The sequence below is a fragment of the Molothrus ater genome, chromosome 19 (genome assembly GCF_012460135.2).
Source record: "Molothrus ater isolate BHLD 08-10-18 breed brown headed cowbird chromosome 19, BPBGC_Mater_1.1, whole genome shotgun sequence".
NCBI classification, from domain to species: domain Eukaryota; kingdom Metazoa; phylum Chordata; class Aves; order Passeriformes; family Icteridae; genus Molothrus; species Molothrus ater.
Window position 1 is genome coordinate 6,441,142 of NC_050496.2, and position 26,511 is coordinate 6,467,652.

The 26,511-nt window shown below is 42.4% G+C and overlaps 2 protein-coding genes across 14 annotated transcripts in view; one reads left to right on the plus strand and one right to left on the minus strand.

The window, feature by feature from the left end:
- The window catches only part of MBTD1 (mbt domain containing 1), a 35,472-nt gene extending 26,653 nt beyond the window's left edge, over window positions 1-8,819 (minus strand). For 4 of the 10 annotated variants that reach the window (XR_004981329.2, XR_004981328.2, XM_036394706.2 and 1 more), the window contains exons 1-2: window positions 8,446-8,819; window positions 949-1,150 (exon numbers count right to left, since the gene is read on the minus strand). Coding sequence is in view for 8 of the 10 variants with exons in the window: in XM_036394706.2 (XP_036250599.1) it covers window positions 949-1,150; window positions 8,446-8,466 (223 nt within the window). In the remaining 2 variants the exon portion in view is untranslated. Of the gene's footprint in view, window positions 1-948; window positions 1,151-6,521; window positions 6,711-8,445 lie in introns of all 10 variants that reach the window. The other 6 variants (XM_036394709.2, XM_036394705.2, XM_036394710.2 and 3 more) reach the window with 4 other exon arrangements.
- A 295-nt stretch (window positions 8,820-9,114) lies between these two features.
- Window positions 9,115-18,811, plus strand: UTP18 (UTP18 small subunit processome component). Of its 4 annotated transcripts, none has more exons than XR_008508715.1 (14): window positions 9,119-9,433; window positions 9,537-9,664; window positions 9,769-9,864; window positions 10,627-10,706; window positions 10,903-10,988; window positions 11,564-11,689; window positions 12,565-12,739; window positions 13,060-13,160; window positions 13,921-14,011; window positions 14,331-14,454; window positions 15,415-15,589; window positions 16,317-16,459; window positions 17,056-17,877; window positions 18,599-18,811. XR_008508715.1 is itself a non-coding variant. In XM_036394713.2 (14 exons), the coding sequence occupies exons 1-13, from the start codon at window positions 9,185-9,187 to the stop codon at window positions 17,078-17,080; spliced, it is 1,599 nt and encodes a 532-aa protein (XP_036250606.1). In that variant the 5' UTR covers window positions 9,119-9,184; the 3' UTR covers window positions 17,081-17,115; window positions 17,732-18,811. The 4 variants fall into 4 exon arrangements, 3 of the variants coding, with proteins under 3 accessions (XP_054372834.1, XP_036250606.1, XP_054372833.1); XM_036394713.2 differs by having other exon boundaries at window positions 17,056-17,115; window positions 17,732-18,811; XM_054516858.1 differs by having other exon boundaries at window positions 17,056-17,115.
- The last annotated feature ends 7,700 nt before the right edge of the window (window positions 18,812-26,511 follow it).

Below are 26,511 nucleotides of genomic sequence, written 5' to 3' on the forward strand. Positions count from 1 at the left end.
CTACTACTATCAGTGAAACAGCAAGAACCTCAAGTTCACTGGTGAAACAGTGCTTCTTTCTACTCCCTATTAATTTCATCTCTGGTGCAAGTGAATGACCCAGCTAAATTAGCTCAGGCTGATTATTGCTTTTTCACTGTTCTCAAGGAAGCATCTGCTTTGAATCTGGGCTTGCCAATCTTGATTTCCTCTAAACATAGAATACTTCCAACCTGAAATAAAACCAGATTTACTGTTTGATTCATAAATTAGTATATCCCAATTACCCCAGCCCACCAGTGCTTTTTTCTGGCTAGAATCATGTTTCAGAGATGGACACCATCACCCACAGTGTATTTCATGATGAGTAAGACTCAGAGACCAATTAATGCCAGTGAGACAACACCCAAATTCTGCCCAGAGAGAGCTTTACACTAATCACTAGAATTTCACATAAAATATGTTTCCCTGATAACAAAAGAAATCTGCCCTTTCAATTTATTTTCCTAGTATCCTCCAGCTCACAGCTAGTGAGAAGTGAACAGGTATACACTAACAGGTTTTATACAGTAGCAATAATGAAGTTTTCCTAGTATAGGAAGAAATATTTAAACATATTGTACGTGTAACAAAGGGCAGAGAAAAGGTATGCCCTGGCATAGACAGAACACACTGACATTGTCCTCAAAGCTCCGAATAAAACCAATGCACATGAGAACACACACATGTATGTGTAAACACAATACATTTGACAGGAGGGCAGATGTTCGCATACTATTTCTTCCCTGTCAGCAGGATTCAAACCCTCTCTTATTTCAGTTCAGCAGAACCCAAACAATTCCCCTTCTCAAAACCAACCAACCCCAACCCTTTAGCTGCTTTGGTCCCTTTTCAGTTGGGACCGACAACCCAGCACACGCTAAAATCCACCTATATCCAACTCCTAGCACTCACACAGCACATACTTACCCATGCCAGATTTGCCATCTGGATAAGTATAAACCTGCCCGTTGTTCTTGATAATTGGAAGACTGGATGGCAAAGGAGCAACCTCCTCCTCACTTTCATCTGAACTGGAGCTGCTGCTGGTGTCCTCACTACAACTATCATAACCGTCAAACATCCCGAATGAGTCTCGGTGTTTCCTTTCCACTCGTGAACTATGTTCTGTCTAAAAATTAAAAACAACCAAACAACAAAAAAAACACCAAAGAATAGCAGAATGTTCTGAATGCAAAGATTTCAAAGTCAAGCTTAAAAAGTTTCACAGGCCAGCCTTCAAAAGCAGATCATCTAAGGCACTGCTGTATCAGCACAGACATGAACCTTGTAATGCCAATTTACATGAGCACTGGTATAATCAAAACTGGCCAATTTTGGTGCTGTGATATACAGAAAGAAAAAACCTATCTCATGATCCACTGAGAATACACAGGAGCCATCCCATACATTTAATTTCCTTGGTATCTTTAGAGTTCATTAAGTCTGATGAGCCATACACTGACAGCCACACTGATCTTATATGCAAATGAGCACATTCCAGATGGCTGCAGCCAATTCCACTAAAATTCATTCATTTGAGAAAGCTGGGCAGAGAAAAGACAGTTCAATCAAGAGGGCCCTTAAACCACAGCAAAAGGAATGAGAGGTTCTCTGCTCTTATTGGCTTGTGGGGTTATCCATAAATCACTCAGCTCCCCTATGAGTCCACGACTTCCATGTGAAGCAGGAACACCTCTCCAGCTCACAGGGCTGTTTAGAGGATTAATACATTAACCATTATGAAGAGCTCAGTTACTATGGCAATAGGGTCTGTACAAATGCTGAAAGAGAGAAAGGTGACTAATTTGCCACTGTCATTTACAAAAAACTTGTTACATAATAGTTTTTCTATAATCAAAAAATCTGAAGTAGGATAAAACCATACAATTCTGTAGAAGGCATGAGAGTTAAGCAATTTCCAGCAAAGACAGTAAAGAAGCAAGAGATTAACTGATGTACTTTTTCTGAGGCACATCCACCATATGCATTTTGATACAGTGACAATTTTCACTTATTATCTTACACAGCTCCATTGTAACAAGGCTACTCCTATGTAAGCTGCCCTCATTAAGCTAAAAAAAAATTACAGTTTCATATTATTTCCATAATCTTAGTATCTACTAAGTTTGAGAGGAAATAAAGACAAAAAAATAAATTCTACAATAAAAGCAAAAGTTAGGGGAGTGAAGGAGAGACAAGAAAATAAGAAAAATTAAAAAACCCTTTGGCTCAACTTCCTTTTCCAAGAACTAATTTTCCTTTTTCTGCCATGCTATGCCTTATTATAATATATTCTACTTTGCAATCTAAATAAATCCTATTATGGAAGAATTTCCTAATAGGCACAAGGGAAAACTGATTTCCACACTGACCCAATCCTAACATGCAATTATTAAAAAAAAATCCTCCAAAAATCCAGTAAGCATAAAAGGTTATGCAATAAGGCAAACACTTTAAACACACTTATAGTAGTTCTGAAACAAAACAACCGAGTCAGTGTAATGTTAATTATGAATATACACCCCAGCCAAAAAAAAAAATTGTATTAAAACAAACCAAATTTAGGATAGGGCATAACCTGACAACTTCCTCAAGACACTGAAACCAGCCCAAGGGATTGTTAGAGGAAACACTGAGCCACGGCAGACAAAGCTCGGCCTTGACCCATGCTGGCAGCAGTGTCACCTGTCCCATCTGCCACCAAAATGCATGACAGTGACTTGTTTGTGTGTGCACATGTGTGCAGCTTAAAGCAGAAGATGAGCACAACGTTGCCATGGATACAGTTTCCTGACAACACTGCCAGGAATTTTCAGAGCAGATGATGAAAACTAGTCATCTTCCTCAAGATTTCAGGAACTCCTTAACATCTCACAGTTTTAAAGTTCTCTTGATCACTGTCTCTGCTAAGATATAAATTGCAATTCCATATGAACCATTCCCACCAGTACTACCAGAGCACTATGACGCTTAGAAGGTTTTATGGACAGATACTTGTGGTGTTTCAAAGCCCAGGGAAGGATCTCCCTCTTCATGCCCTTATTCTCTTTAAGACAGCTGGTCTGATTTCACTGAGAGATTAGGGCCTCATCCCATTCCAAGGTGTGATTCTATGGCTTCAGCCCTCTTATGGAGGCTGCAGTACAAGCCTGTCTTAGGATATCCCCTTCCCACTCGAGACTGGAGAACCCTGGACCTATAGGGTGGTAATGATGCCACTCAGAAGGAATTGAAGTGCAGCCCATTCCCAGTCCCACTAATTGCCCATGCCAGCTCTGTTCCCACTGCCAGGGAAGGTCAAAGAAGAACTGGGAAGCTGGAGGCAAGGTGAAGGACCAAAAGCTGAAGCACAGGGCAAGGTGACTACCACAAGAGTGCACGTGGCTTTTTTTGTTGTTCTTTTGCATCACTTCCATTTAGAACGTCAATATTACTGATAAGCTCTCTTTGCCAAAATATCCACAGATGGGAAGGAAAACAGCTTCTCTTTGTAAATAGAAAGTTGGGCACTCAATTAGGAAAAATCATTCTTCAGTTTTATACAACTTCAAAAGTAGCAATCATTAAGTTTTTGAGTTTAACTACACTGTCAAAACAAACCTCATGTATCACCTTTCCATTTATTTAATATTCAGCCAAACTGTTCCAATTCAAAATTATTGAATATCAAATCTGCAATTCAAATCAGCAGTTTTGCTTATCCTTTTAAAATAATACTGTAGTTTTTATGAAACATTTGAATCCCAGCTTTTGCCAGATAATTTATGCAGGACAGTCTTAATGTTAATTTGTAGTTATTACCTGGACTGCAATTGGGGAAACTACTCAAAATGCTTTGTGAGATTTCAAAAAGGCAGGGTTTGCAGGGAAAAAAAAACAACAAAATACTTTGTACACAAAAGTAGGTGAAAGTTAGGGAAGATGATATACAAATACCTATGCTGGAATTTTGTTAGAGCAGATCAAAACACTTCTGTTTTGACAATAAACACCACAGAGATTCTTTTTAACCCATGTTGAAACACAGCATTTGTAGGAACAAAGTGAACATGAGGAAGCTTTGATAACCCTTCCTGCAGAATTCAGATGAAGAAAAGGAACTCCAACATCTGGAAGTGAAAAAAGTGGGAGTACTGCTTGAATTCAAAGGTCAAACACACATCCTTTCAAAAAGGACAATGTATACCTCAAACAGAATTATAACCAAGATAAAGCAGCGGCTTTGGTACAGCAGCAGTTTGCAACTTCTGCTGAGTCCTTGCTAATTGGTTCAACCTTTTTCTTTTGAAAATTAAGTACAAAATTTCCCCCTTTCTGATTTTTTAGGGCCTCAGTCTTTTTCCAGGAGCTCTCAACCATTCTCATCAACAGTTCCTGAAGTGCTGGTGGCCTCTAATACACTATGGTGAGCTTCATACCAGGAAATTGGAATCATCTACCTTATGCACACATTCTCTCTCCCTTTGTTTTTATCCTCCTATCTTTGGAAAATGCAAAAGCAGAGCCCAGGAAATGACAGATCAAAGAGCCTCATCTCATCCCTGATGAGGTAAAAGAACAAGCAATGTTGGAAGTCATTTCTAAGCATGTGAAGGACAAGCAATTCTTGATGAGTCCTTTAAGGCTTCACAGACAACAGCAACACCTTGTCTGTCTGAAGCAGCATCTCCCCACAGCAGCTGCAGGTACTTGGATTCAAAAAGAGGCGTGCTAAGAAAAAACCAACTCTTAAATCAACATAAAACCAGCTTCCTACTTTTCAAAGCTGGACTAAGCACTAAAAATCATGCTGAGGAGATTGTCTTTTTCTCAAAACACAATCTAAACAGTATTCAACTTCTAACAAAACAGGGACTAGCCTCCTGTCTATCCACAGAAACTGCTTGGAGCAGGAGCCTGGCTTGCTATTAAACAGAACCTTGCAGCTGGTTAATGCCAAAAGAGCAGCAGCTTGAGTAACTACTCCACTAACAGCGTCTATCTGTACATTAAGCAGAAGCAATGCACAAACAAAAGAACAAGACAAACTTTCAGGCATTCTGAAAGTTTGGCTAAAGTTTATTTTTCTAATAAGATTGGGAAAGGCTAAGGTTCATTTTCCTAATAAGATTACTGGTTCCTCAACAGAGGTTGAGGTTTTTAGTCAGAGCACTGTGAAATGTATCATGAGCAGCACTAGCAAATTACCCGGTACTATTTGCTCAGGGGGTTTCTTGCATACTTTTCTTTATTGAAGGGATGGGTGGAGAAAGGAACTCTTAAGAACTGCTTTCTTTTTCTGCCCAACTTCCCATTTTCCTGTTCTTCCCCTCCTCCCTGTGAATACTTGACAACAGAGCATTTTTAAGAAATACTCTTAATTAAGCATTACATAAGGCAAATGGTATGAAAAAGAACACAGTTAGGGAAACTGGTTTCCCTGAGAGCAGGAAGGCAACTCTAAACAAATAAGAAAATAACCATTTTCTCACTCTAAACACACATTTTTATATACATATATATACACACACATTGAATTTGATCAATACATTATAGCATACGTTCTTTGAGTTTAGTAACTACTCTTACAACACAAAAAAGTGGGCACAAAGGGTGAGCAATCCATGGCAAAACCAGAAACCATTTCATGTTATTTAGACATCAAACACTTACTTAGGAAATAGCTTTAGTGCTTTGATGAAGACTATGCTCAAGCATTGGCAAAATTTATGCAAAAGAGTTTTGAAGGTAAGAACTTGCAAGAAAAGCACCCCATTATTATGTAACCAAAACGATTACCCTCAGGTACGCAGTGCAGCTGGCCACAGGAGGAAGATCCAAAATAGCCACCGAAAAGTTTCAAACCACTCCAAATGATTGTTGTTACTTTTGAATTCTATCTGGGACTTGAACTCAGAATGGAAGCAATTTGGAGTTTGGAGTACAAGAGCTGTAGCTCAGCAAAGGTACACCAGCACTTGAACAGAGCTATTACTTTCCATATTCAGCTCCAACCCTCCCAAACAGGACAGAACTATGGACAGATTGGATCTGAGGCCAAGGTCAACAATGAGGTCACCACAACCTTCAAGCCAAGGGTCTGTCATAAGACAGATTTACTTTAATCACATATCCTGAATGGATCCAAGGGTATTTCCAAGTTAAAATTAAACTTCACGTATAGGCTTTGTTTGCAATAGTTCATTTATGCTTTATGCTACAAACTTAGTTTCAGCTCTGTATGTTAAGGAAACACTACAATAGGACTAATTTATTACAACTCTTTTGAATACAAATTGGCCAAAATAATTTACAGTAGAATAGTAGCTTGTCCCTGTGGAACTGAAGCCTAATTGTGCCTCAGAACAAGACCAAAAAAGAAAATTCAAACATGATACCAATTAAAAGAAAACACACTTTCAGCTTTCATTAAAAACAAACAAAGACACCCAAAACTAAACATCTTGGGATTCTTGGAAATCAGAACCAACCAAACTTACTTTTTTTATATAGCAACTCACCTCTATCTGGAAATGTGCCTTCCACTCTTATTATAAGTAAAATCTCTGCTGGAAAATTACAGAAATGTTTTTTCCTGTCTCTTCATTTGCTATGTATGACAGCATTTTGTCTGAAGCCAGTTTCTGCTGTTTGTCAATGGTTTTGTCCATAGCCTCTTCCCCAGGGGGTTTCACACAAGAGGGGAGACTCTTTCATAAAAAAATATATCACATTAGCAGGAAATTTTGGAGGGGGGGGGGGGTGCGTGCGATGATTAATCTGTGAAATATCTGAGTTTTGATAAAACTGAAAATCTGTTACAAACTCTATTACATTTCTATAAGGCCTTTACAGGAGTAAGGCAAAGGAAGAGGCAAATATTTCACTTTAAACACTGTACTACCATTAAAATTAACAAACAAACAAAACCCCAAGTGAAATAACAAATTTAAATATAAAGAACCCCCAAACCACCACCAACCCAAAATCAAAGACTTCAACACCTAAATTCATTCCACTCAGAGCCAGGTTCAGCAAAGGATCCCACATCCCCACAGTGCTCCAACTTACCTGAGAAATGAAGGAATGCAGTAGTGGTTTGCAGAAGATATGAAAAGCCTTGCAAAATTAAATCAAATTTTAGAAGGTAAGAGAAATGAAAGCCAATGAGAGAGAACTTCTCTGAATGTTACCACTCCTGCCAGGGGCACCTTGCTCTTTAGGGAACAACGAAGAGAATTCTTACTTCCAGTTTGCAATCTTTTAGCATGTGCACAAGCCCACATATTCTCAAGAACAACACCTAAACTGTTCCTGGGAAACAAGATCCCTCTGCATAGTTTCCTACAGCCTACATTACCCACTTCCTCAAAACGATGCCTAGGCTGAAGAAATGAGTAAGGACAATTAACCTGCCAAGTTTTATTACCTTCTTAAGGGAATATATTATTTAGTTCTCATTGAAGGCTCCAGATTAGACTCTCATAGCCTTAGTCCATTCCTTTTAAGTCAAATTCAAACTGTTGAGTACAATAAATAGGTAAATGCAGTTTCTCAAACGTGCAAAATAATTTTAATTTAAAATTCAAGAGATTGCCCTGCAGCTTTCAGTTTTGACTAGGTTTGGATTTGAAAAATTGTAACAGTTGCCAGCCACATTTTAAAATAAATTGCTTTTTCACACACAGAATTTTTTACTATAATCACCATATGCTTTGTAGTAGGACTTCTAATTTTCAAAGCTACACCGGGCAGAAATTGCTACGCTTTCAAACATTTCCAGCAACAACCTGAAAGTGAAACTGGTTTCACGAGTTTACTACTTCTCACAAAAAGAACAGTCACAACATCAGAAGTCATAAAAATTGCACGGAATGGGGGGGAAGTGGCCGCAAAAAATCCAAAACTTTTGAAGTGCTGATAAAAAAGAAAACTCTCCAGCACTGAACATGACTACGCTGGAAAACTCAACTTCAAAAGGTTGGAACTACAGGAGGAAGTTGCTGAAAGCCGGCACTACAGCGGAGCAGGGGGAGAAGCGGATCCAAGTGCGCCCGCGAGAAGCTGAAACTTTTCTCCGAGACAAGAGGAAAGAGAGGCGAAGGACAAAACTCGACCCAGCATAGCCGGGCCGCAACAAAGGGGTACAGCCCTGCCGCCCCCACGTGCCCCGACCAGACTCCCCCGCGAGCAGCAGCGCCTGCCCGGCCCCCGGAGCCCCAGACCTGGGCGGGCACAACCCCTGCACCCCGTGGGGCCGCCCTCGCAACAGCCGGGGCTGTCCCCGACTTTCACCCACACACTGCGAGGCCGCCTCCCCCCCGCGCGGGCACCGGGGATCGCTCAGCTCCTCCCCCCCGGCTTAGCCCGCGCCGCTCCCCGACCAGAGGCTGGGGCTTCCTCGGGGCTGCAGCGGCCGCACCACCCGCGGGCTCCGGTACTCACCAGCTCCTTTGTGTTTTCCATCAGGCCCTCATGGGCAGGAGCCGCCTAGTGCCTCTACCCGCTCGCCCCAGGAGCTCGGGCGCTGCAGGTGCCCGAGGTCGGGGCCGAGCCCAGCGAGCCGGGAATGGGCCAGGCAGTCCAGCCGCTCCGAGCGCCGGGAACCGACCAGGACCGACTGCGGCCGCCGGGACATCAACAACATGGGCGCTCTGCTGCGCAAGCGCGGACACGCCCCCGCCGGGATCGGGCTGCGCGGAGAGGCCACACAGCCATATGCCCCCTCCACCCGGGCGAAATCATTTGTTACCGGGGGTGCGCACTCCGTGCTAAAGCAGGGACCGCGGGGCATAAGAGCAGCCGTGTCCGCAAGCGAGTGGCGGTGCACACGGGATATCTCGGTGAGGGGCCGATGAGCAGCTGGTGAGGGACGAGTGTTGCCTCCCGGGTCGGGGATCGCCCCCCCCCCCCCCGCGCTCGCAATGGAGCGGCCCAGCTGGGCCGCGTCACGTGGAACTCGGGATGGGCGGGGAGCTGGGAGCAAAGGGTGGTAAAAAGAGCAGTCACGTGGCCACGGGCCGCCGCCGGGAGCGGGGTCTTGATCACATGGGGCGGGGCGGGGCGGGGGCGGTGTCATGAGCCTATCGCAGACGGGGGCGTGCTCGTGTTCCGGTTCCGGGTCTGGTGCGCTCTGCGTGGTCTGTTGGTGGTTGCGGGGCGGGAAGCGGTAAAAGCATCCAGCATGAAGGTGGCGAAGAAAGTGTCTAAAGCGACCAAAGCGGGTAAAATGACGAAACCCAAGCGGACGGCGAAGCGGCTCCTGGTTGTGGCGAATCAGGCGGCGGCCGCCGAGGCAGCGCGACGCGCCCGCCACCTGAAGGCGCTGAGTTGCGTGTCAGGCGCCGAGCGGGAGCTGGAGGAGCTGGTATTCGGTGATAGCCTCAATGGGCAGGAGGACGAGCTGCTGCGGCGCCTGGCCGGGCCTCGACGGGTACGGCACATCCAGGCCCGACCCGACAGCGGCAGCCCCGCCCGCTCGCTCCCCGGGCTCCTAGCCGTGTCCCCGGTCACACGGTCCGTTTGGTTGTTTTCAGGTTACTGCTGCAGAGGGGAAGGACCTCCAGGAAGAGTCCAGCAATTCGGGGGTGGAAAATGAAGCAAAACGTGACTTACTGCTCAAAAGTCCGGCCTGGGTAGATGAGGACGATGAAGCTGAGGAAAAGTAAGTTCAGGTTAGGTGATGAGAATTATTTGTCGCACTTGGGAGTGCTTGTAAGTGGCCTTGGTTTGAACGATGTTTGTGTTCTGTTTGTTTTTACCCTCTAGCGTTGATATGACCCATAAGTACAGGAAAGATTTAATGAAAAGTGATGCTGAGACAACGCTTACTAAGAAAAAACTAAAGAAAAGACTTGAGGAACAGTAAGTTTCACTAATGTTTTTTTTGGCTGACTATATAGACCATATTGATCTCATGATCATTGCTCTCCAAGGTGGGTGCCAGAAGGATGTTGCCAGACTCTTTTCAGTGGCACCTAGAACAGGACAAGGGGCGGTAACCATAAAGTAAAACACAAAAAGTTCCATCTCAGCGTGAAGAAGAATTTCTTTCCATGGAGATTACCAGAGCACTGGAATAGCTGCCCAAGGAGGCTGTGGAATCTCCCTCTGGAGACATTCCAAACATACCTGGACATCTTCACATGTCACCTACTCCAGGTGACCCTGCTGTAGCAGGGAGTTGGAGTGGATGATCTCCCTAGTGGATGATCTAGCCAACAATTTTGTAAGCAAAAATATATTTATGTGATATTCAAAGTCACTTTTCTCTTTATCCACTGTTCTCATGTGGTCTCTTTAAAGTCAGGGCTTCCTGCAGTATTTGCAGTGTTTTTAAATAGCAAATGATACTAAGAATAGTAAATAAAATGTGCGTTAGCATTGTCTGGACTAGCTTGTTTAGTACTTGTATCAAAGTGCCCAAATTAAATTGTCTTCTAGGGAATTATACAAGAAACAGTGAAATCTTAATTTTTTTTAATTAAAAAACTTGCACTGTGTTCTGAGTACAAGTAATCCTGCAAAATTCTGACTGTGCTTCTTCTAAGTACTTAAACTCACAGAAGGAAATTACTGTCTCACAAAAGTTATATTTTTTTTCCTCTTTCCTCTTTTTCTCATAAGGTTTCAGCAAGCCATGGGAGGAGTTCCTGCCTGGGCTGATCTAGAAAACAGGAAGAACTCCAAAAGGACTTTGAGTGATAGTAAATATGCCCAGTGCTATTCTGATAAGTGTTTCTGTGATTCCCTATTTAGCTTGCTAGAAGATAATTACTTTTGATATCTTCTCAGTTTGCTTTGTTCCTTCAGTGTGCTTTAATTCATTTCAGTGAGGAATGTGTTGATTTTGCTGTGGGTACTTGTGCTATTAGCTGATTCCACATGCTTTGGTTTAATGAGGTGACAGTGATGAAGATGATGATCTGCTACGCAGGACCGGCAATTTCATAACAAGCTCAGAGTCTCTGCCAAAAGGGATTTTGAAGGTAAAGACAAACCATATCTTTCCACTTCAGTTGGACTTCAGTGTACACTTTGACTCTTGTTGTGTATAAAATTAGTGATTCTGTGAATTTGTTTCTGCAACTTGAAGCTTTAGAGGATAAGTAAAATTGAACAGTTCACATGAAAGCATAAAACAATAAACTGAGGTGTATTGTTTGACATAAGAATTTTCTGTACTCTAAATAGTATCTTGTAGTAGGATTTTAATTTCTGCAGAGGGAGGATGGAATTCTCCCATGACTTTGAAGTGACTGAAATGATCTTTAAGAAGGCAGCCTTAAATGAGTATTTCTCACACTGTCTCCTGCAGCTATCTCAGATGACTCAGAATACAGCTGGTTTTACACTTAGTTTTAATGCAGATAGAAAGGCTGCTGAGTTCAGCCTGTATTTGTACTGGAGCAGCTCCCTGAACAGGCTATGTGTGCTCTCCTCACCTCATGCTGCCAGAACTTCATCACAGGGCTTGAGGTCTTGTAGCATAAAGAGTAAACACCTTTTTATTCAGCATAAGTGATTATTGGGTTTTTTTTAAACTGTCTGGTCTGTGTTGTAGATGAGCACCTGCCTTCCTGCCAACCAGGAACGTTTTGCCAATGGAAAACTGGTGACTGTACAGTTTCATCCTTCAGCTCAAGTGGTGATGACAGCTGGGCATGATCGCTCTGTGTCCCTCTTCCAGGTGAAGAACTTCAGTTTGTATTCTGCTGATGGTCACTAATGTAAAACCTTTTCTTTGAATGTACATTAAATAGCCTGGAATAGTAGACTTTGTTTTCTCTCTTCCTCTGCACATCGTCAGTGGTTACGCAATGTCTGTGGTTACAATGGAAATTCCTTGGTTAAAGGCATCTTGAAAGGAATTTCCACCTGTGACTTCACACCAAGCACATGCAGAGTACTGGCAAACTCTTTGTCTCAGAGTTTTTAGCTGAAGATTTGTGTTTAAAAACATGTGGTTTGAAGGTTTGCAAGGAACAAGTACTAAGGGGATTTTTTGTTCTTAATTTGTTTGGAGACCCTGTAGTGGGGGGAGCAGCCTACTTTGCTTTGAGACTGTAAAAATGCTGTGAAACCATGTTGGGGATGGAGAGGCTATGCTGCAGGAAGAAGGTGTTCATCCTGAGACACTGCCGGGCTCCTCTGAAAACTAAAGATCCTGATTTTACTTAGGATTTCTTAGCATGGCCTAGTGTCACTGAAATGGTCAGACAAGTGGAATGAGATACTCTCACAGAGCTGCAAGAAAACCCAAATCAAAGCATATGTTTCCATTTAGAAAAAGCAGAGTAGAAGTGATTATTTGAAAAGAGTACGGGCAAGATGAGGAAGGGCAAGAGATGTGAGGTCTATCATAAAGGCAGGGAGTGCCTGTTACCTGAGGTGAGGAGCTAAGAACCAGATGATTTGTAGGAGAGAGGAGGAATTTAAGGCTTCATGGTGGTGTACCTCTTACTACTTAAGTCTCAGCTGAGAAGTTGGTATCATTTTACTCTGTAAAAGTATTTGATATATCTCTCAATATGACAACCTGGTTTGTTACTTTCTTTTTTGAAGGTGGACGGTATAAGGAACCCAAAAATACAGAGCATCTATTTAGAGAGTTTTCCAATTTATAAGGCTCATTTCAGTGTGGATGGAGAACAAGTTATAGCCACTGGTACTCACCACAGCATGTTCTTTGTGTATGACATGATGGCTGGGAGAATCATCCCTATCCCAAAAGTACGAGGTATGTTTTGCAGCTCTGAGTGGGCACAGTTGAAGCTGTCCCCAATGGAGATGGCACATAAATTTCCTTTAAAACGAAGTGCAGTGGGTTGTTGGAGTTTGTATTTTTAACTTGTCTTCAAGGAAATAAAGTACCTTTAGTGTTAATTGTCTGGGATATTAATTATCACACGTGAGCAAGGTTGAGTTCAGCTTCTCTGTGACAGCATATTGCAGAAATGAAGAGCTGGAGTCAGGTTTTAGTCAAATTCATCCTACCTCTAAATATTGAGGCCAAAGAATAAATTGCACCAATTTCAAGTTTCAAATCTCTTTTTAAAGGTGTGGAGGAAAAATTCCTCAGAAACTTCGAACTGTCTCCAGATGGATCATTTATGCTGCTGATTGGAAATTCAGGTTACCTTCACTTGCTGTCCATGAAGGTACTTTTTCTGCATGGTGTAGCTTTGCTTCCTTGGTGCCTTTTCTCTTTTGAATCTGCTTTTATCTCATCTGCAAGGCAATCTAACTTTCAGCTGAAGGCAAGGTATGATATGTTCTGTGACAGCCCTCAAAAATGTGCTGTGGAATCAACCCACTGCAACTTCAGGGAATTATTTTGGACACTCTGAGACTTTGTTCCCCAGCTCTATGGAACTGGTGGAACTCAGGGCAGTTCCATGGGGTTTTCAGCTTGAAGAAGTCGTGTATCAGTGCTGTATTTCAGCTGCTTGCACAAGCACTGTGCTGGTGAGAGGAATGGAAACAGCATGGGAACAGGCACCTGGGGGTGGAAGAAATATAGGATTGCTTTTATGGGAGTCATACTAGTGCCTGCTACTGTACTCTGTTCACGAATCATACCAAACATTGATTTATAATGCATAGAGCAATCTTTCAGCTGAATTTTAAAATGCCTTATGATGGCAGGTGGATTTGTTTTAAACTTTCACGGGGAAAAATACTTTCAAATAAGAAAGTTCAGTTTTGTATAACTCAGGCCTTTCAGTGAGGGAGCAAACAAGTATTTGTTGATCCACCTGCAGTTAGAGTCAGGAGCTTGTGCTCTGCTCTGCAGGCACTGACAATGTTGGTGCTGTTCTCTGAATGTCAGGGTAGATAACAAGATTTTTGTGGGACAAGAAACAACTTTTCTGTAGATTTTTAGTAGAATATCTGTCAGCATTGTTCTTCATCCTGCAGACGAAAGAACTGATCAGAACTATGAAAGTGAATGGAAGGTGCACTGCCTCTGCTTTCACCCCAGACAGCAGTAAAATATACAGCTATTCAAGTGAGTATTGCAGCAGCTCTAATAATACCTCCATTTAAATTGCATGAGTTCTTAGAAGTCTTTTATAATTTTAGAAAAATAATTTTAAAAACTTATGCTAGTATCTCTCCTAAAAATACAACCAAGTGATCAATCATTAAAGAATGGAATTAACTATTTTAGCATGCCTTTAATCAGTAGGGGTTTTTTAAAATACCCTATATTTGATAGTTGTAAATTAGCTTTTAGTTGTCATCTAATTAATTTTTTTTTTAGCCAAGTGGACTAACAAAGTGATGTGTATGTAAGTTTTCTCTAATATCTTTCATTCTGCAACCAGAGGAAGGCGAAGTTTTCATTTGGGATGTGAGAAGCCAAAAGAGTCTACACAAATTTGAAGATGAAGGTTCTTTGGAAGGAAAGTGCATTGCTGTTTCAAAAAATAACCAGTATGTGGCATGTGGGTAAGTGTCTGAACTTTGACAGCAACTTGTGCTATCATTTTGGAGCTCTTCAGTGGACCTATGGGTGGCTGGTGAGAGTGTAGGAACGTGGTTTGGTTCTAATAAGAAAAGAGTAGGCATTAATAGATTAATATTCCTTATCTTATGGTAATAATTTACTTTTCTCTTTGTAAATATAAAATACCATAGTACACCTAAAACAATAGGAGTGATACTGGTATTACTATTGCCATGTTTGGGTTCAGCAGTTAATTTTGAAATCACACTGACTAAAATTACAAATTCTCTGACAGCAATGTTGATTCAGGGTCTTCTCCCTTTTCTGGTTCTCTTCCCTGTACTCTAAATTTGGCTTCTGCCGGGCGCCATGTTAGCCTTTCAAAAGGAGGCCTCAACTCAAAGCCACAGGCTGAAACTGTTTCTCCAAATTTACTGAGATGCAGTTTCAGCTAGTGTCTGGATTCCTTTAAATGAGAATAGCAAATAAATAGAGGAGTACAATATATATTTTCCTAGCTCACTGTAGAACTGTAGAAGAGGATTTTAAAGTGAGCTTATGCTACAGTTACTAAAAAAAAAAAAACCAAACAAAACCAAAAACCCAACAAAAAAAACCCAAAAAACAGCCAAAAAAATTTGAAGTTACTTCAGAATTTTTTGATATCAAGCTGTCCTTGCTTTGAATTTATCCCGGTAAGAGATGGGCTCATCAAGGCTCTCTACAGTTGAGTCTCTTACTATATAAGAAAAAAGAAAATCCAATCTAGCAAAAACCTAAACTCCTCCACTAGATACTGTTATAAACTCCAAAGGAAAATCAAGCTCCAAACAAAATATTATTGCAGACTCCAGTAAATAATTGGAAATTACATTTTCAGGTGAGTAGTGGCTATAGAAAACAAGACAGTATATACTGGAATGTTACTTTTCAGTATAATATTTGTTCATTTTGTTCTTTAGTTCATCTTCTGGAGTTGTAAATTTATACACTACTGATGCCTGCCTCAAAGAAAACCGTCCTAAACCAGTTAAGGCCATAATGAACCTTGTTACTTCTGCCACCTGCGTGACCTTTAATCCCACCACAGAGATTTTGGCAGTGGCTTCCCGTGACACTGATGAGGCTGTCAAATTGGTATGTTCAGTTTCTTTTTACAATATTTCTTATAAATCTTGCTCAAAATACTGCTGGTGAAATAATAAAACTTACATGAAGCAGATAAGATACTGCAAAAGGTGCTGGACCAACCAGATCAGGACATGGCCAAGACACTCTGCATTTACAAGAGTATAATTTTATTTTCCATAGTAAAGTTGCTTTGAACATAACGTTTTGTAGTTTAGTTTACCTTTTTTACCTTTTTAAAATGCTCTCTAAAATGTCTGGAAGTGTTTGACGCCAGGTTGGACAGGGCTTGGAGCAAGCTGGTCTAGTGGAAGGTGTCCCAGCCCATGGCAGTGGGTTGGAACTGGATGAAAACTCTATGGTCCCTTCTAACCTAACCGGTATGTGATTCAATTTCAGCGCTGTAAATATAGCTCAGCAACAAATATGAGTTTTCAGCAGTTGGTAACTGTAACCGTCTTACTATGGGGGTTTTTTGCCAGCCTTATCAAAATTCTGACCAACAGAGGAACTGTTGAATTAATCTGAGGATTTGTAGGCCTGAGAATTGCAATAATTGGTTCCATGATGTGTTCCCTGCTCATTTTCTCCAATAGATTTCTATAGGAAGAGTCTTGTAGGGTAGGAATATAACTGAAAATTTGAACTCAACATTAAGCTTCAATTATAGATTTGTAGTTTAATTTCATTTTTAGTGTTTTTTCCCAACTCTAAATTCTGACCTATTTCTCAATAGGTGCATCTTCCTTCATATACTGTATTCTCAAATTTCCCAGTCTTCAGAAAAAAACAGATTTATCTTACTCAATCTATGGACTTCTCTCCCAGAAGTGGATATTTCTCTGTAGCAAATAACAAAGGCAAAGCTTTGTTATTTAGGTAGGTACTAAGTTAGGTCCATTAATACCAGGTAAAATGCTTATGTTCTGTAAGATGGGGAAGATGACTGTAAATGATAAAGTGATTCCTTGATCTGAATTACACCTGATGAATTGTTGGAGTGTGGAGTTGGCTTTCCCTGCTGGAGAACGACCCTTGATCTTTGTCACATTATGCAATACACCCTGTTTCCATACTTTTTGATTTTGTTCCCCTGCTGGTGTGGTCAGGGGTGAGAAGCAGGGCTAATTTTAAGCAGGAATATTTTTTTTTCAAATCACAACTTCATGGTGCTTGAAAAACTGCTTAATTTTAAGATGAGATTTTAAAGATTTATCAAGACAGGGAAAATTTACAAAAATATTCCTAAATATGAATAAATCTTGTGATTTGTCCTTTATTTGAAATTGAACTGCATATTATAATGGCACTTAAGTTATTCTAGCAGGTGGATGTTTGTTATCTTTTACTACATCTATGTTTCAGATTAGCTGAGGATACTCAGTGACACTGCTGAAGAGCTATTGTTTCTTTGTGTTGTCCCCTCAACAGATTACTGAGAAGTTTTAAATCTCTCAATTTTTTTTTTTCTTTAGGCTGAAACATTATTCATTCTTCTGAAAGAAGATACAGGAGAAAATGAACCAGTAACTGAGGTAAAAACAGCACTAGAACTGTTTACAGTGTTGCCTTGAGGAGCCTCAAAATTTTCATTTTGCTGCCTCCACTTCTTTATAGATGGCAGGAAGAATTTCTTAGCCCTGTGTGATCTGTCCTGCCTGGATCACTCATGGGCTGGAGTAGGACTGGCCTTGTCACTCTCAGCTTTTCTGATAATGCAGCAAGTTGATAGTTCAACTAAAAACCACTGTCAGCTGGACTGCGCTGGTTATATTTAAGTCAAACTCAGCAATGTTGATAAACAGCTGCAGGCTGACAGGGACTAGGCTTGATCCTATTCTGGAGTTTTGTAAGCCCACAGAAGTCTGCATCTTTTCAAATTCCCATTACAGGAATTACTGAAGTGTGAAGCATAGTTTGTGTGCAGATATGATTTTATTGTGTGCTTAAATGTCTTGTTGGGAAACTGGAAAATCTTGTAGCCTTGACAATAATACACTAGATTGACAAAAACTGTGTTAATGAGGGGAGGCTGTACTTATTTAGACTGGAAGCAGCTCTGATTTCTGCACATTAAGCTTGCATAGAATTTTGTGATGGCTTGGTGTTTGGAAAATACTAACAAAATTATCTCTACTGGTCTTTCCCCAGGTTTTGTAACCTGCAGATAAAATGATGCTGACAAAATCAAAGCTTTTTTTGCAATTATTATTATTTTTTCATTTTATATGGAAGCTACAAAATACTAATAGAGTATATGTATTTTTAAATTTGTTGTTTTTAAATAAATGTACCTGGTAAGTTTCCAGGCAACTTGTTTCACCTTATTCCAGTGCTTCGTGTAAGCTCACAAGTAAGATTTTATTGCTTGGCACTCAAGCTTGTGTCTTCCAGAAGTGCTTGAATGTCTTAATTATTATAACGATGTGAAATATTCCAGTGCTGAAACAACTTTTTTGCAAACTGACCTCTGCTCCATGCGTTTAGCAGGAGCTTTTCCATCAGCCTGGTTCAGTTGAGGCTGGGCTGGAAACAGCATTTTGCTGCCTAGAGGAGCCCAGTCCCCTGAGACCCTGTTGATGTTGATGTTGCAGCTTAGCCCAACTTCCCAGCTGTAGCTTCAAGGTGCCCTAAACCAAGAGGTGAAAAAAACCCACCCTGTTTATGCTTTCCTGCCTCCAGTGTCACAGAAACAACTGCATCTAACATGGGTTTAATTTTTAAGGAAAACCCCAGTCTTCTTGTGAAAGCAAAGAATCTTGAGTATCACATGATTTTTAAATCAGTGATGAAATTTAAATCAGTGGTGAAAATCCATCAGGATCCCCAAGCTGGGACTGGGCTACAGGGTCTGCTGCTGCTTCTTCATCTGCTGCCAAATCCTGCTCCTCTTCTCTCTTCCTAAAGTGGCTACCTTGTTCTGCTTAAATTCATGAAATAAAGGTTGATTAGGGACCTACTACAGTAAAACCCTGATTTGAGAGTAAATTGTGACTCATGTCTGACCTCTTTCCACAGTGGAATTTTTTGGGAGGTAACAGCACCAGTCAAGATGCTCCAGTAACCAGTACTGAAGTCATTAAGACTTCAGTGAATGTGGCATCCCAGAAGATGTACTCTGAGCATGAGAAAAATTGATTGTATAACCACATCAAAGATTTTGACTATAGGAGCCTATTGGTGAATTCTTGTCATGCTATTTTAAAAAATAAAATACCGTATGTTCAGATATATTAGGTTTTTGAAGTGTTTTTGCCAGTGATTAATTGTGAGATGAGAACTTGAATTCACAAGTCTTGGAAAAAGCAGAGTATGCTCTGGAGGTGTTAAATTGAGTACAGTGTTTAATCTCAACCTGAACTGAAGACTCTAGGATGGAAGAGTGAAATTAAAACATAATCACACTGTTAATATGCACTGATTAAGATGCTTGCTGTAGGATTCTTCTGTTGCAAACAAATCTGGCTGAAGTCTGTCTGGGACTGAATTGCCTCAGACTGGGCCAAGAGACATTCCTGAGACAAAGTCTGAGAAGCAAGTATTTTCTTTATTCAGTGTGTTGGGTGCACAGGGATATCTCCTCCTAACAGCGTGCACACAGGTACATAGCATATTTCAATATATGGTCATACTTTATGCATATTCATAGTTTTCCTTAGAAAAAGTGTGGTTATGCAAATTATTTCTTAGAACTCATGATCATTAGCACACAGGAAATGCAGGTGCAGTGCGTCCTGGTGGTTGCTGAGGAAGGCTCCGCATCCTGCCTCAGTGGTCCCCTGATGCAGGCTGGACGTCTTCATCCCTGTGCCCTTTTCACCTTTCTCCTCTAGACATGAGCAATCTCTCATTAGCTGTTTCAGGGATTTTCTCGCTGGTTCTAGCAAACTGTCCTTCATTTTTGCAAGTTCTGTTCCCTACTTCTCCCCAAGTTTCATCCTGTATCTCTTAGTGCTAAGTTTTGCTACCTTCTATATAGGTTAAAACGTATTTTACTCTTGCTCAAGTATGCCTAGACACAATGCTTTTAACCCTTTCAGGACTGAGACCTGAATTTCAGAAATCCAGGTGCTGGAAGCGGTTTCTGACTTCACTAGAGCGCAGCTCAGCATCACTTATGGAACACTCGGCTGTTGGATGGTACTGACCAGTTTGTCCTGAGACAGCTCTGCTGATGGGAGAGGGTTTTGTTGTGGTTAGCAAATAATTCTCTTTTATCCTCATCTCTGTATTTTATCATTAAGTAAAGTTTAAGTAGTGTGATTTCATCCATAAAATTATTAGATAATTTCAAATGAAAGATTTCTAAAAAGGTAAATTTTGCCTGTTACCAAATCTCACTGAAGGGCTGCGAAGGATTTTAATGCAGTTTAATCTAATGCTCTCCTGAGACTCTTCTATTTTTTGCACAGTGTGCACTTCTCCAGTGTACCCATTTGAAAGCAAAATTCCCGAATCCAGTAATTTAAAGCCATACAGCAAGTGATTGGCAGGTTTGGGATTAGAATTTGGGAATTACTGGGTCCTGGACTTGTTTAGTTTAGCTGAACACAAGGAATTCTTGCTGTTTTTCCAGTTCATCTTGCTGACCTCTGGTTGTAAGAGGTCAAAATTGGATGGAGCAGGGGAGTAAATGGAAAAGGTGTCATAAAACCAAGGTTCTGTTTGCTCTTGTATTACTGGAAATGGCTTCAAATAGTGGCAGAAAGAAAGAAAAGGTTATGAAATAAACACGGGCCAGGAGACCTTTCTCCTTTTTAATGCCTTTATTAAAAATGATCAGCTCACAGGTCTGTGGTCACGCCACTGCTTCTCCCAGGGGTGACACGGAGGAGGAGAAAGAGCGCGGCTTTGTTAACTGGTCTGTGGGCAGAGCTGGGGCTTCCATCCTCACCAGAGCTTGAGGAGATTCCCCCTTTTTCTGCTTTAACATTTGTGGTCCTCTGTCTAGCCTACATCTTTAGGTTGGGGTGAGGGGTAAAAAGGGTCTTAGCAGATACTAGATTCTGTTCTTCACGTCTAGACATCACTTTGATTAGTCAATTTTGTGTTGGCTTGTTGTTTTTAGGGGTTTTTGGCTAGGTTTGGTGAGGCGCTTCTCCCATTGCATGCTGGATCCGATGTCATTTGCATGCCAACTCGATGTCCCCTCCTCTTCACCGTCTGGGTGCCATCTTCCAGGAAGCAGCAGGGCGATGCCCAGCTAAGGGAGCCGGCCAGCAGCTGCCCCCACATGGCTGGGGGGGCACCCCGCCAGTCCTGGGGCGGGTCCGCACCCCTGGGGCACCCCCGGGGGGCTCCCCTGGCATGGCCAGGACCCACAGCGAGGGAGGGGCGCCCCGCCACTCCCGGAGCACCCTCAGGCTACCTCAGGCTACCCCCGGCATGGGTGGGCCCGCACCGAAAGGTGGGGGCGGCCCACCCCTCCCGGGGCAGGAAGACAGTGGCGGATTGGTTCCAGGCACTATTGAGAACAAGTAAATCAAAAGGAAACTGTTAACAGGAGATTACAACATGAAATTATTAACAATAAATAGTTAGAACTCCAACTTGGCAGCAATTGGTTTAACTTGTGAACTCTGCAACTTTTAAAAATACGGACAACTTTTTACTCATAACAGGCTAAACATTTATTTCTTGCAAAATGTGTGATGCAAGTTGCAAATTTTAAGCTTTGCTGAGTGTTATAAATGATCAATCGTGAGCCAAATTATCAAAAATTGTGAAAAGACTTATTAATCTTTCTGCGTGACCAAATTACGGTCTTCGAAACCACCACAGCCAAAGAGACAGTGTCGAGCCTGGAATCGGCGCTGGGTGAACCTGGATCCCACCTCTATAGCATCGGACCCTACCCTGTTCACGAGAACCGCTTCTTGCGGTTTTATACAGTTTATTGTGCCCGAGGCAAAGGAGTCCCAATTTCTTTTTTAACTCTTCACGTTCATCGTTGTTTCTTTCAGTGTGCAGAGCTGGACAAAGATCGTCTCCAGGTGGATAGTCAGCGTTGATGGGCTCCAGGGAAGCCATGTATTCAGATGTATAGTTCTGGGTTGCTGGCTATCTTGATTGATGTAATCTGCAGGGTGATGATTGCTCTTAGGCGGGTTTCCGATGATACAGGTGATCATCGTCCTGGAACCGTCTATTCTTATGCTAAAGCGTCGATCGTTATCTTAGCCGTGTCCGGGAATTCTTTGGAATCTGAATAGACATCTGGTCTTGGGCCGTATGTGGTCAGAGACACGTTCAGATTTTATAATCTTTATAACATACATTCTTAAATAGCATGAATTATTTCTAACATATATTACAATCCCTCCCCTTTAATATCACCACATTAATTCATGCTCCCTCTATATCCCAAATTGCTACAATCTATTTATTTTCTACTTCTACCCGCCACCTTTGAGGGTCTTTCACAAAGAGTACAAAACTTTATTAAATCATTACATGCTCTCTCCTTGTGGAATCCCCTGATAATCAGTATTGTTTACACTTGTTTTGACTCCTTTCTCAAACTTTGCCAATACTTCGGCAGCATTGCTCGCATACTTTCTCTCAGCCCGGCTCATGATCTTGGATGTGTTGCTTCCAGAAGCCAACTCCAGGTCCATGGGTACTATTGCTATCTGCATCCCCTGTACCATGAAATTATTCAGTCTAATAAAACAAGGAATTAGACATGGAAGAAATAGGATTCCGGCTACTGAACACAGCACAAAGAATATGATTTTGTTCCACCAGGCCCCATCAAACAATCTGTCCCACCATGATGATTGTAAAATCGAATTTCATTTTTGAACTGGGACATGGGCCACCTTCTTGATCTCGGCTGCCAATTCTCTTATGGCTTCCCCATAATCATCAATTTCAATACAACATTCTGATTCATTGAACTTCTCACACACTCCCCCTTCTTCGGCCAGCAAATAGTCTAAAGCTATTCGATTTTGGTACACAAATGCCCATACCTGGGTGTGCTGCCAACTTAGTAAATCCAGAGCCTCTGAAGTGTGATTTGATACAATTTCTACCACTGCCTGCAGCCTGATCAGCTGGTTCAGTAGATAAATAGGAGTCCTATATCCATAGCCTCCATCTTGAGCCCACGTGGCCGGTCCATAATAATCAATTATTCTCGCAGCTGGCCACTCTTCCTCCCCTCAAGTTTGCCTACCACTTATGACAAGTATCATCATTTTCAGACTTCTCTCCCTCCTCAGGGTCTCGTACAAGGGAGCCCCTAGCAAGTTACTTTTTGTTTGGGGGAAAGTGAAGAAGACTGGCCGGATCATGCCCAACATGCATGATCCCTTCCATCTCGGGAGTAGCTCGCTGTATGCCTTTTTCCCACAAATCCTATAGATTCTATCTGGGCCTTTCCATCTAATGTTCGTTCTCCCTGGGTCTCCCCCGTATTCTCTCTGGCCCTCCAAGGATTGGTAAGGGTTGGCTCCAGGACTTTTGATCCAGGAACGTCCTATCTTTTTGTTCCATTCACAATTTGTTTCATTTTTCCAGCTCCAATACCCCATAGGGGGTTCTGGCTGCCAGACCTTGCCCTTATTGTTCGAATTTATCGTCAGGGTAGTTACACATGGAGTGTATCCCACCATTTTGGTACATTCCTTTCCTTCCCTACTGATGCAGATAGTTCCGATCACCCTTTGATCCAAAATCCATCCCTCAGGTCTCTGTGCCAATTTTGAGACCCTCGGATTGTCCCATTTCAGAAGCTGTTCCGGAGCCAAACCTTCACCTTTCCAAGGCCACTTTTCAGCTGACTTCAGCCCCCTGCAAATCCAGCAATTTGACAACCCCAATTCTGTTGCAATTTCTTGCATTAAATCAATAAATAAGTTTCCATCCGGGGAAGGTAGTTCCCCATCAGCGTATTGTTTTTCAAGCAGTTCATACTGCTCTGCCAAGGTTTTTAATCTCTCTTGCTCTATTCTTTTCTTCCTCAATTCTGACTCCCTTCTTTTCAATTCCTGAGTAAGTTCCCTCATTTTTCCCTCAAGATCCACTCTGTCTTTGTTTTTCGCAAAGCAGACAACCCTATCATATTGCAGGCACACTCTATCATCGTTCGCCTGTGCCAAATCCGATATGATTGGTTCCCTGCTTAGGGTGAATTTATTGTCAAATTTAACATTTCTTCCCACCCAATACATCTTCCCATTCATCACACACATCCCCAGTCTCACATTGTCATAACACAATGGATTCACCTGGTGATATGTACAAAAATTGATTCTGTTTTTCCCCCAACCCACATTGTTCGATTGCATTGGTTGCAAACAGGGATTGACATTATTTCCACGTTCCTTTTCTGTATCTGATGTTGGTGCCTACCTGACTGCCCGTTCTGTGTCCCTGCCTCTGGATCGATACACCAGATCCCTTTGTCCAATTTACATAATTTGACCCTTGTGCCATTCACCCAACAGTACCTGCCAGGCTCCCTGATGCACTCCTCCGGGGCATGGTATGCTGAGGTTTCCCCGTCCCTTTGTTCAACCGGGACCACCTGAGTGCATTTATTGCACTCGTCTGCGGAGCTCTCATTTCTGCCTACCATCGGGACCTCAATGTGCAAACTCTGTGTCCCACACATGGCTAGGCTCAGGCCAATCAGGATTCCCAGCCGGCGTACTCCTCTGCCCTTGCCTCCCCCCGCTGGGGTGCCACCAGCGGTGAGGAAGACCATCTTCGCAGCAGCAGGAGTATTCTTCAGGGAATACATTTTCTGACCTTGCCACATACCTCCTTTTGAAGGCACCCCACTGTGAAACCTTGACGGCATCTGAGCTGCATGATGCCTTGATTGATTTCCCACATTCCACATCCAGAATCTCTGCCTTAGACCTGAGCTTTCCACGCACCCCATTCTGAAAAATGTGAAACCACTCCTGGGAGTCCAGTTCAATGATTCCTAAATTTGTGGCTAGGGCTAGAATACGGTCAGTCAGCTCAACCTCCTCTTCCAGACACTGTGTGCACAATCCCTTTGGCCTCTGCCCCCTTCTACAGTGTACAACAAAAGCTCCCTGACAATATTCACACTTAAAATGTATACAAATGGATAGCATACACAGCCAGACAGTATACAAGTTATCCGTTTGCCGTTGGTTATTTACAAGGATGTTGGAGTTTGATTTTCAAGTCACCTGGGGAAGAAGTGACCCTCCACTCAGGTGCTTCCTTCTGGTGTTCGACTTTCTTCACCCTAGACGCATGTGTCCAGCCTTTCTCCACAGTCCAAATGGCCGTATGTGTTGTCAGGAGCACAAGAAAGGGGCCGTCTCAGTGAGGGAAGAGGGGTACATCTTTCCATACTTTCACAAGCACTCTGTCACCTGGTTGAATTTTGTGGATAGCAAATCCCAGAGGGGCACTCTAAGATACTATCCCTTGTTCTCTCAGTTCCTGTAAATTTTTGTTGATCACAACCAAATATGGTTAAATCTGGTTGTCCTCAAGCCTGGGGTGTCCCACTGGCATCCCATGCGTATATGGCATTCTAAATAGCATCTCAAAGGGTGAGAACCCTGTCTCTGAATGAAGCATTGTCCTGATATTAAGCAAGGCTAAAGGTAGGCATTTCAGCCAAAACATCCAAGTTTCTAAGATTAATTTAGACAACTGCACTTTCAAATTCTGATTCATCCTTTCAACCTATTCTGAGCTCTGGGGATGCCATGGAGTGTGGTATTCCCACAGAATGCCTAGTGCCTCTGCCATCTGCTTAATAATTTTTGATGTAAAATGAGTTCCTTGGTCTGAATCAATGTAATTCACCACCCCATATCGGGGCACAATTTCCTCCAGCAATTTTCTGGACACTGTCGGAGCCGTTGCCCATGGACTGGGGAAAGCCTCCACCCAGTGGGTCAATTTGTCCACGATCACCAGCACAAATTTGAACCTTCCCACTTTGGGCAATTCAGTGAAATCAACTTGAATCCTTTCAAATGGTTGGTATGCAATGGGGCGACTCCCCAGGATGGCCTGTCTTGCCGTAGTTTTGTTAATTTTCTGGTAGATCAGGCATCCTTGTACCTCTTGTTTGGCCAATTCGTAAATCCCCCTGCACCCAAAAAATTTCAAAAATTGTTCTGCTATGGCGTGTGCCCCCCAATGCGTTCGCTGGTGCAGTTTCCTCAAAATCCTCCTGGTAAAACCTTTAGAAACTTGTTCTCTCCCATCCGGCAATTTCCACTTACTTTCCTCCAATTTTCCCCCAATCTTCTCATAGCTTTCAATCTCCTTTTGGGAGGGTTGAGGAGGGTCGTCTGGGACCTCGATCCCTTCAATCTCCAGGGTACTTACTGTCATCAGTGCCGCGGTCTTGGTTTCCTGGTCTGCCATATTGTTTCCCCGGGTTTGGAACTGCATCCCTGCCTGGTGTCCCTTTTCGGACAACCGAAATTTCCTCTGGCCCCCTTAGTGCTTTCAAGATTTGCTGGATCAATTCTCCATGCATCAGTCCCTTTCCCCATGTGTTGATCGACCCCCTTTCTTCCCAGATTTTCCCAAAGGTGTGAACCACCCCAAAGGCATACCTAGACTCTGTAAAAATTGTTCCCTTCTTCCCCTTCAGTCCTTTCAAGGCTCTCAGAACTGCATACAGTTCATAAGCCTGTGCCGACCAACCCGCGCTCAAGGGACCTGCTTCAATCACTTTTCCCGTCTGCCCATCCATGACTGTATACCCTGACTTTCTCCTCCCATCAATCACCCTGCTTGACCCATCTACAAACCATTTTTCCCCTCCATCTAATTCCTCCTCCTCCAAATCCTCTCTGATTTTTGTCTGCAACTCAACCACTTCCACACAATTGTGAATGAGTTCCTCCAAAGCTTCCCCAAACAAGAACTGCACAGGGTTTTGCAAGGTTGTTGTCCGCAATTCCAAATCCTGTGAA

Excerpts from the sequence above, each read along its gene's own strand:
- UTP18 (XM_054516859.1), top strand. The coding sequence starts at position 9,185 with ATGAAGGTGGCGAAGAAAGTGTCTAAAGCGACCAAAGCGGGTAAAATG. Across the intron at positions 11,690-12,564 it reads GCTCTGTGTCCCTCTTCCAG|GTGGACGGTATAAGGAACCC; the intron begins GTGAAGAACTTC and ends TCTTTTTTGAAG. Across the intron at positions 14,455-15,414 it reads AACCAGTATGTGGCATGTGG|TTCATCTTCTGGAGTTGTAA; the intron begins GTAAGTGTCTGA and ends TTTGTTCTTTAG.